Here is an 11,094-nt window from a genome sequence, read left to right as displayed (position 1 = left end):
TTATTTTGTTCTTTTTGCAAAATTTATTAGGTAAGCAGCTAGTTTTGTATGTGGATTGTCTTAGGTCTAGTTTTGGAAAGTCAGACTACGTATAGTACTTTTCAAAGAAAAAAAAGTGTAATTTTTTATATTTTAAGTTTGGACTTCATCAGTTTGTGGAATGTCATCTTTTACATAGTAACCATGCATGGGATGCCACCGCATTCTAACCCTCTTTGTCCATGAATGCTTTTGCCTTTACAAATGCCTTCTTCAAATATCCCCTAAACCTAGTCAAATTCAATCTTACATTTTGCTTCTTCAAATAAGTCTCCACAGTGCCACTAGACCAACCCCCCTTCTTCTTCAGAAAAGCCTCTGCGTCCCTTAGTACCATAGCATCCTTCCCATACTCGTCCACCAAGCTGCTCTCCTCCACCCCAATCTTATACTCCATGTACTTCAACCCCATGTCCCTAGCCAAATTCCCGAAACACACTTCCGCTAGCTGTTCCGTTCCGATTGGCACCACCTGCATGAAAACCGACCCTGGCTGGAGAAACAAGAAGTGAGTGAGTGCTGCACCATGCACCCCTACCATTACATGGCTTGAACTCACTAATGCGTATGCTTCCCGCAATGGTGTTGCATATTTTGGTTCAAACTCAATGACATCAAAACCCTCCTCCTCTGCCACCTCTTTCACCTTCGCTCGGTTCATGATCACGCGTCCAATGGCACTGTTCCGCCCAGCTAACACCATCTGTGGACGGGATTTTAGGGAGGTAGGGTTGGAAGGATGGTTATGAGCATAGGTTTTATCTAGCAGTGCATGGAAATGCGAGATGGTTTTTGAGTTTGGTCTTGGTTTTGGGTCAGCACTCATTAGGTCAAGTGAGATGAGGCCTATTGTGACTGAAGGAAAACAATGGGTGGTAGTGTCGTTGTCAAGGTTTATAATCGGGTACTTGCTGAAAGTCTGTAGCAAATCTGCGTATCTCCTCGTCCACCAATCATGTGCATTTGAGATCACAAGGACAAGGTCCTCACTGGAGTAGATTGAATTGATGGTGATGAAGAGTGGAATGAATTCATCACTGAAGTCGGTAAAGAAATCTCCACTGTACCCTCCAGCACTGAATAACAGGGCTGGGGCATTGTGTTGGACCATGCATGGTGCCCTTGGTGGACCTGAGGCGAGAGTGACTTCTGTGATTTGGGACATCCTAAATATATCCCATTTTCGAGGGTAAGGTTTTACTTTTTCCACCTGAGTTGTTGAACTGGTGTGGCCAATAGCATAGAAGGTGGACACTTTGGGGTCCAAGATAGTTGGGCCGTTGATTGAGCAGATATCATAACTACGATGAGAGCGGTTGCAAATAATTGGACCGGCTGAGTCTGAGTGAGCATGTTCTTGGGATTGCGGGTCCAAAAACACTGAAAATGTTGTTCCTGCTACCGAAGTTATGATAATTAATAAAATGTAATCAAGATTTATATAGATAAATAAAATAAAATTCATATGTATATTGAAGTTTTAGATGATAACTACTTTTTATGAATAAAATTAATGTTAGGGCTATAAAGCAGACTGAGTTACTTGAGGTTGACTCATGTTCAATAAAAGTTCGTTCGAAATTGATTTGTTATGTGAAAGCAAGTTAAATTTAAACACATTTTGAACATCATTAATTTTCTAAAATTGGCTTGAGTAACTTAGATGCACTCTAAATTTGTATAAAAAACCTATACGTGAGCTTGATTCAAAACGTAAACAAACCAAAGTTGAACTGAACATTTCATGACAAACTTAAAAAAGCCAATACTCATCTCAAGTTGGCTCGTATATATCTATCTATATAAGAATAGCTTGAGTATAGGAGGCTTGTATTTTGTTTCCTATTTTGCCATTCAGCTTCTTGTTGAATTTCCTACCATACCTTTAGTTTGGTTGGTAGAATTAATTTGAGTGGAGGGCAATTTAGAATTAGCCTAATAGTCCAAAAATTGGGTTTGACTAATTAGCCTAATAGTCAAAGTTTTGATTTTTTGGAGAGTATTTATTTATTTATTTTAAGTGATGTTAGAGTGATTATTTGTATGATTCTTATATTCTTAACTTTTGATTACTGAACCTTCAAATAGAGTACCCTTAAGTCGGGCATACTATATGTACTCTATCAAACACCACCAAACTGAGGTGCTAATAAAACTGAAAACTAAAAAAGGAAAATTAAGTACTAAAAATTAAATGTTAAGTTTTTTAGCTAAAAAGTTATTTAAGAAAAATATAAGGGCTGAAGTAAAATAAATTGTTTGATATATATGATATTAAATTTAAATTTTATTATTTTAAAATTTTATATTGTGATGATGAATTGGTGGTGGTGGAAGCAACTATGGTGCCTATAGTGCCAATGACAATGATGGTGCAAATAGAGAGACAACAATTGTGATGATGATGGAGGGGTAATAATGGGTAGCGGCGTTGGTGTAATGATGGTGGTTATTGTGGAGGTAGAATGATGGTGGTGGTTATGACAATGGTAATAATGGTTGCGGATGTGAAGTGTTGTAGTAGCTATTGTAGTGGTGGTAGTAATGACAATGACGACTATAGTAGTGGTACTGAAATAATGATGGTGTTCATGGAAACAATGATAGTGGTAAAGAAGGTGGTGATCGTGGAAGAGTGGTGGGTGGTGGTGGAGGTAGCAACGGTAATGGTAGTGGTAGCAATAGCGATGGCCGTAATGGCAGAGATTGTGAGGTTATAACAATGTATGTTGATACTAATGTATAAGTATTTATAAATTCAATTAGAATTAAATAAGTTTTCTTAGACAAAATGTAGTTGATCATGTACAAATGTCAATCCCAACTTGGCTTCTATGGTACATTTAATGTTTAACTCAATTATAACACTCGCCGTAATGACGGAGGTTGTGAGGTTATAACAATGTATGTTAATACTAATGTATAAGTATTTATAAATTCAATTAGAATTAAATAAGTTTTCTTAGACAAAATGTAGTTAATTATGTACAAATGTCAACCCCAACTCGGCTTCTATGGTACATTTAATGTTTAACACAATTATAACACTCCCAAGCTAGCCCATGCCCATAACAACTTGATAAACTATAACATAATTTAAAATACATGGGCTAAATAACTTATGAGTTTAATATGAATGAAGACAATTCCTCAAAATAGACTTGGGTCAAGAAATATTAGCATAAAAATCAACCCGAACTCGGTTTCTACGCTCCATTTAACATTGAATTCAATTATAGCAGGCCCAAGTTAGCCCATTGTCATGTCCCGCCAAAAGTTCCTAGGAAAATGCTACAAAAATTTGAGGCTAATGGAAGAATCTAGAATTATCTAGAACAATCAAGAGATTCGTAGAACATTGTACATAATTCTAGAAAATAAAAAATAAAAAATAAAAAAATAATTATAGATGTGTGTATACTATTCTTGTAATTCTAAAGTAAGACATTTGAGGTGTAAGCAGGATCTAGAATCCTCTCCATCCTTGTATTTCTAGAATTATCCTTGTAGCCTATAAAAAGGGTGGACCTCATCTGTTGAAACCGTCTTAGTGAATACAAGCAAAACATTTTCCAAGAGTTTCTCTATCTACAAAGTGTTTCTCTATCTAGAATTCCTTGTGTATGAATCTTTCTTAATTCTCTTCCAAGAAACTTACGCTCAGCCTGACTTTGAGAAATATGGATTAGAATTGTGCCGAAAGTAGGCAAACCTAATAACCCGATCCACCCCAATTTTTTAATATATATATATTTTTTGTAGTTGTTATTTTTAATTTCAAAGTAGAATTGAGTCTCTCGTACATAGTATGGGTTTTATGCTAGTATATACATATGCTTGCTCTTGCTACTCTGCATGTCAAACATTTTAGATGGTTAGGAAAAACTTGAAAACCCATACCTTCATCCATACAAGTAGAAATAGTTGCAATTAGTTTATTGGAGATTGATGAGATCCTCATCTGAGATACAAGGAAGAGTACGAAGAACAAGAGACATGCTATCACTGTGCTTAAGTTGCATTTCTTCATTGTTTCAACCTCCATCACGTACGTCGATTGACTTGAGTACCCTAAAATCCAACCCTCTTTGTATATCTAGAACTTTTGGCATCAGATGCTACAAAACTCTTCACTCTTGTTGATTTTAAGCTTTCTCCTAAAGATTTCCACAAGAGAACTAGGAAAAAAATGTCACAACAATGACGTCTCATTACAAAATTAAATAACATCATTATTTACTGTAGATGAAGAGACTTGTCATATTTTAGAAATAAAAGTTAGAAGCCAAAAACAAACATGCACAAATATATATGTGGATTCCATACAAATAACACCCCAATTAAGATAATAATGCTTGAGCTGTAGTTGATGCAACTTTAAATTAATTTTTGTTTGACGTTTTCAATTGCATTAAAGATTTTTAATGAAAGTTTTCAAAACCCTATTAATGGCTAGGTTTAGTGACCGCATGTGTCCAATTTAAACAATCTCATGAAATAGCTAGTATTTATTAACTAGATTAGTAGGTTACCAATACACCTAGCTTGTCAAGATAACACTTATGGCTTTATTAATAGAAGTTAATATTTGTTTTATTTATGTTGATTTTGAATCGAAATTAAAACTTGTAACCATATCTGTGAATTATGATTTCCTTGTGTTAGAGATATGTGGCTTTTATATCAAATAACACATAGATGTAATATAATATCATTTGACTTTTAATCCATTGGTTGTGGCTCTTAACAGTGCTTTGTAATTGTTGCTACATATTGATAAAATGTATCATTTTCTGCATTTCATTGTGTTCTTTTATCTCGGTTGTTCATATGAAGGCTCGAAATTGGAGATTCCAAATGATATAATTCGTGTTTGTTAGCAATGTAATAAAAACACTTGACATTGTTAAAGGCTAGCATCTAACAAGTAATAATAAGACAAGAAAACACCAAAATCCTTCATTTTGATTTGTTTTTTGTTTTTTGGTTTTTTGTAACTCAGAAGTGGCTAAAATAGAGTTAAGAAAAATAGTATTCTTTTTCTACAAAAGAATATAAGAACTTTCTCCATTTTTTTTTTTTGGGTGTGATGGCAACTAGCAACAAAAACTGAAAACAAAGTATAACGCAGCGGAATAAAAATTATGGTCATACATTTCAAACAGAGTCTAAATTGAAGGATCTCGTGGGTAAATCACGTGCTTCCTGAATCTGATCAATCAACCTAGCAATGGGGTGATATTACAATAGTGAATAACACCCACACAAACCACAGTGCAAATGGCTTTGATCGTTGTTTTTGGGAGAGAATCAGTATATGGGAAAAACTCAAACATACGTTCTTTTTCACTTAATCACCCATATCCCATATATCAGATATATAATCTATTTATCTCATTTATCCATATTTGTTATATGAGATAATATCTGATATCTATATCATCTATCCATATCATGATATGATAGATATATATCCTGAGTGGCTATCCAAATAGGTTTAAATTCAAATTCAAAACCCATTTGGATAAGGTTCAAAAGGTTCAGATTCAAAAGGTTCTGAGGGTCATGCCACATGGGCGCCCAAATTCTAACATCTCCCACTCGGACATGAGTTGGCATGACACTGCCATGTCTCTATCTCAATCTCCTCAAAAAATAAACAATCTCATACTAGCCACTGCACCGTGCGACTGCTGACAACACCTGCATGTGGGAGCTCTATACTAGAAACTCAAAATGAGCCAGCATAGAGACATCAACCCAAAAAGAACAGAAATAGTGTCTCATATACCCCAGACCCATCTAATTACACCGGTCCAAAAAACATGTCTAATCCCTCAAAAAGAGCATGTTTGACCCTCTCAATTCTTGCAATATATTCACACTCAATTCGCCTCTCATACAGAGCGATGTGAGTTGCCGGCAGTGAATATACAACAGTGGTGTAATACTAGATGATCTTCCCTTTGCATTCATGCCATTTAGTTTAGGATTGACTGCTTTCCCAGTGATGTCCCTGAAGGCCGAATCATGCATGACCGCAGGCAACATACCAAAGTAGCAGAATATCAACCCCTTACCTTATGACATAGTCAAAAGTCATAAAAGGGTACATAAATGAAAGTCATATCAATAATGACGCGTAAGACTCACACGGTGAGGAAATAGGGATCCATTCTCTCACCTCATTACTCGGTCGCCAAGCACATATAGTATGAATACATGCTATGGTGGAGTAACTCTTCCATAAAGAGTGACGTCATACTTGATACACCGTACATATATTAGTCTAGTCGCTTTCTAGCGCCTAACCTGAATTCTCTATTTGCGCGCCTTCTAGGCGCCAAATGAGATCTTGCATCTGGCTAATCATAACAGGCACAACATGGAAAATGGGTACTAACATCCATGTTTGGTCCTTAACACGACCTCATCTTGGTTGTAACCAAGGCGACATGCATAGTGGATTATTTAAGCCTCTCTTGGCTCCAAATAAAAATATCACTAGTCTCATCCTTGCTCGCTCCCAAGCGCCAAGGGTGATTGCTCGTGTGAGTGAGCTAATCTTGCCTGCTGACATCATCATCTGCTAATCATTATGATACAAATCATAATAGTGTCAACATCCCATCATCTCAAAATAAGTGATTGATTTAAAAAAAAAAAAAAAGACCACAGCTTGCGCAATTATAGATTCCAAACATAAGTCTTATCAGCACCTCTTGCGATAAGTATATACAACGGAATCCACCATGTGCGCCTCACATGAAGTAATTTAAGATCACTACCTCTTGTGCAATAACCTCTCTAAAGATATTTTGGTGACCAATTTGCGTTCATTCTTAATGTGCCCAACTAGCACAGATGCGCCCAACTAGCGCATTGAATCTTACAAGGAGCAAATTAATATACTACTAGTAAAGCATTTTATCCACAGTCAAATGAGCAAGGTCAATGTGTAAACAACTCAGTTGACCATTTACCAAAGATAACACTTATCAAGCCGAATACGCCCATATAGCGTACTTTAGGCTCCCACAACAAAGAAAAGATCAAGGAATATTGGTCATCTGTTTCTCCCAAAGACAATCCGAGGATTCACTCAATAGCTAAGGCTCTGGCTTTTACCAATAGGTAAGTCAATGGGTTTGCAATTTTGCATCTAGAATCGTTCTAGGATATTCCTTCTGTAAGTCATCGAAGACAAAACATGAATTCTCCCAAAGCAATCCCTAAGGATCATACATCCGAGCATATAAATTACATCACCCATGTCCATCATATCAAAAATAGAGAACTGCCCACCCTAGGTGGCGACAACCTTATAAATTCCTGGCTCATAATGACTAAGTAAGGAAAAAACTTCTTTTTGGACCATTGATCATGCCTCAGTGGTCTTCATCGATCATCGTTGGCCTATCATGGCTTGACGAAATCTAAGAACCACTGTTTGGATAACTGCTTTAGGCTGTAAAAGATTTATTGGAACTAGCAACCTTTTTGTGCTCCTAACTTTTCACCATAAAAACAGAAGGTAAATCCATACGGATCTACTTATCCAATTCTCTAACGAGAAAGTTGGGTCACAATGTCCACAAATCAATGTTCCGAACTTATGTCAATCATAGCCTAAGTCAAAATAACCTCACTCCCCAGGAGGAAGTCTTCTTATGGTCTACACTTTCCTCAATGGTGCGACTTTTCGGTATCTAGCGAGCCTTATGCCTCAACAATGACTATCCAAATTACGCATAACTTTAGAACAGTTTCGCGTCATAATGGAAAGTCAACCAAATTATAGAAATGGTTAATCCTCAAAGACTTTGTCTTAAACTGTGCAACATTGATCCACTTTCTAAAAACAGGGAACTAGAGCCTTTGGCATTATCCTAGGCTCTTTATCATCTTGCGGAACAATCATGAATGTTTCCCTCTTAATCACCCAGTGATGACGTGAAAAATTTTCACATTTGCTACCACGTAACTAAGAATGTAGAGTATTCTTCTCTAATGGAGTAATCCATTAGTAGGCACATCGCTCCCACTGTCCCTAGGATATTGGAAATTTTTTTCCATTCTCAACTAGGCTACATAGAGCGCTATGCTTAGAATTCTCTATCTTATAGAGTTCCAAAAACTCTATTCACGTCACCTTTACTAATAAAACTTTATGTGACTTAGTTACACTACCACAAAGCTGCTTACCTATATGCACATGACCCGGAGGGTTTGCATGACCGCATACAATAATGCGCCACACGACCCTTTGTGTTTACAAGACAACATACAATAATGCGCTATAGAACCCTAGGTTTTAACTTCGCAATCTTATGAGAAGTAAAATAAAGATAAGCTGCTTAACGGTTACAGATCGCCTATAGATGGCTCTCCGCTAACCTATTACTCAAAATGGAGTGTAAAATCTGATATGGAGGGCACTTAGTTAGGGATATAGGCAACAAACTAGTGCAATTTCCAATTGAAAAACATTTTGCTCCATTATCCACCTAACATTAACAATATTTAATTCCTTATCTCTACTACACCATTGTGTTGTTGAGTACTAGGAATAATCAATTTTCTAAGCATCCATCTCTCTTCACAGAGTTTTGTAAAAATAACTCAAATAAATACTCGCCACCTTGGTCAAAACTAAAAGCACGAAAGCTGTTATCTAATTGATCTCAACCTCATATGTGCAATGTCAAAAATCATCTCAAAGCTTTTGACTTATGGGAGATCAAATAGTCTTGACTCAGATGCGTATCGTAATCTATAAATGTGTCAAGATTGAGGCTTAGTTATCATACCCTCATACATATCTAGTCACGAATATCATAGTGGACTAAATGCGCCAATACAAATGACCTTCTATGGCTTTCCTACTTACTTGTGCGCACCCATTGCGAACAAAGTTACACATTCATATGAGAGCAGGATGTCATAAGCGAGTGGGCCCGAGAAGGCCTACTCAATCCATCGTGTCATTATCTCATTAATGTGATTAAGTATAATAAGCCACTGGTTCATGACCAATGTCATAAACTAATTCCAATCATCTTAATGTGTGAGTTCTCGAAGACAAGTTTTAAAGGTTTAGGCCCAACTAGGTAATGACTCACGACTAAGTCATATTCACTAGATCATAAAAAGGATGTCATGGAGATATCAAGTGCGCCTAAGTCACAAATTTAACTAGTAAGTGTTAATCCCTTGCACCTTCAAGTCAATTTTATTCTCCATACACTTTACTGCATCTAGTTGAAAGATGACGATACTCCTCTTGCCATATTTATTTCTCGCTTCATAGTTATTTGCAATTAATTCTACTATCCACAAGAAGGAGAGAATAAGCTATCAACTATGACAGCTCCTAAAGTAACTTAAGCGCGAATTAGGCCAAAGAGTCTAATTCAACACAATGCTCTCACAAGCGATGCGTCAAATTCTTAGAGTCATAACAACCTTGTCGGTCTTGACCTTTTCATCACTATGCCGCAACGTTTGCGCTTAGTGCTAAACGTTATTCAAAAAAAAAAAACGTTAGCCTAGCTAAGGAATCATACAAAGAAGCCCTTCCTCATGTCTCACACTCAAGTGTGAAAACAGTAAGTGTCCAGACTTAGACAAGTTGGCAATGCTAATAGATTTTGCAGCTTCTAAGCGCTAATCTTTTTACTTAGTATTAATAGATTTTGCAGCTTCTAAGCGCTAATCTTTTAACTTCATGTGATATTTCAACGCACACTATTATAGTGCATAAAATTTTGCTCCATCCACTCCCAATAATTGGGTAGAGAGCAAAACACTGCTCAAACTGGCTACTCGTCTTACACTTAATGACTAATTTATTTAAGCTCGCATTTCTTGGATGACGTGACTCTTGAATGTTACTTCATCCAATGATGTAACATTATTTACAAGTCAAATTACAAAGTCAATCCGCGCAGCTCAATAGTCAAGATCATATACAGATCTATTGAGGGCTTACTAATTTCATAACTCCAAAACTCGCCAACCAAAACTACGTAGCATGCCGCTAACCATAGCGCACACATTAGTTTTTATTGTGCCAAACAAGGCAACAAAAACACGGTGACTTTGAGTCATGTTTCCTTACTTTGGCTCAATTAAGACTTGACCTAAAGTCTCCAAGACTTTTGCTCATCTAAAGAATGGGATTACATTGTTCACATTTGAACATCTTTACTAAATCTAGGTCAACCAATTGACTTCCATAAGCTAAGTCAATTTAGATAGAAATTCGCATTGGGATTAATTTGATTAGCATAATATAATTTTGCCACAAAAATCTAAATTAAATAGTGACAATATTATACAAGTCGCAAGATCGAAAATTCGCTATGCTCGTAATCATCTCTTGCGCCACAGGTGACAATTATCCAAAATTTAATTTAATTTATGCGCAAATATTGGTTTTCAGGAGTAAATCTACAAAGATTTCTCTCAACCGAACAACCTCCCACTGACTATGGCATGTCAAAGCATGATAAATTCCATACAATAGCATCTTAATGTAAATTTACAAATAACTCATGCTATATTCATTTAATAATGGAATTCAAATAAATAAATAAATAAATAACTAATCATACTTTTCTAATTACAACATATTAGAAACTCTAAAAAAAATATGCTGTATTAAATATTCAAATTATGCCATAACAGAAAGTACATCATCCTGAAATTTTCTGGAATTTTTCTGAATTTTTTTGGAATTTTAAATAACTAATAAACACACATAAAATTAAAAATAAATATTCCAGAATCTGGTAAAATGCTACAATTATACCAGTAAACAGTAAACCATAACAGTAGTCTACAATAAAAAATTCAGCCCCAGAAACTTAATCATGCAACACCAGATGCATTTTAAACCAGAAATAATGAATTATTATTTCAGGAAAAATATTTTTTATTTTTATAAAATTTTCAAAATTTTACAGAAGATAAAAAATTTAATTCTGAGTCTAACGGTACCAACCATGCTTAAAACAAATCTATAACGAATTAACTATGGCAATTTAACGCGAT

General features: G+C 35.8%; 1 protein-coding gene across 1 annotated transcript; it reads right to left on the bottom strand.

Moving 5' to 3' along the window:
* Positions 1–205: 205 nt before the first annotated feature.
* Positions 206–1,504, bottom strand: LOC114280703 (xylan glycosyltransferase MUCI21-like). The gene has a single exon (XM_082895202.1). It carries the CDS (start codon positions 1,502–1,504, stop codon positions 206–208), a length of 1,299 nt encoding a protein of 432 aa, XP_082751328.1.
* Positions 1,505–11,094: the final 9,590 nt, after the last annotated feature.

This window comes from Camellia sinensis, chromosome 11, assembly GCF_055761805.1.
Source record: "Camellia sinensis isolate YWXY chromosome 11, ASM5576180v1, whole genome shotgun sequence".
NCBI lineage: Eukaryota > Viridiplantae > Streptophyta > Magnoliopsida > Ericales > Theaceae > Camellia > Camellia sinensis.
Note: the sequence above shows the minus strand (reverse complement) of the source record. Positions and strands in the feature narration are given on the sequence as shown.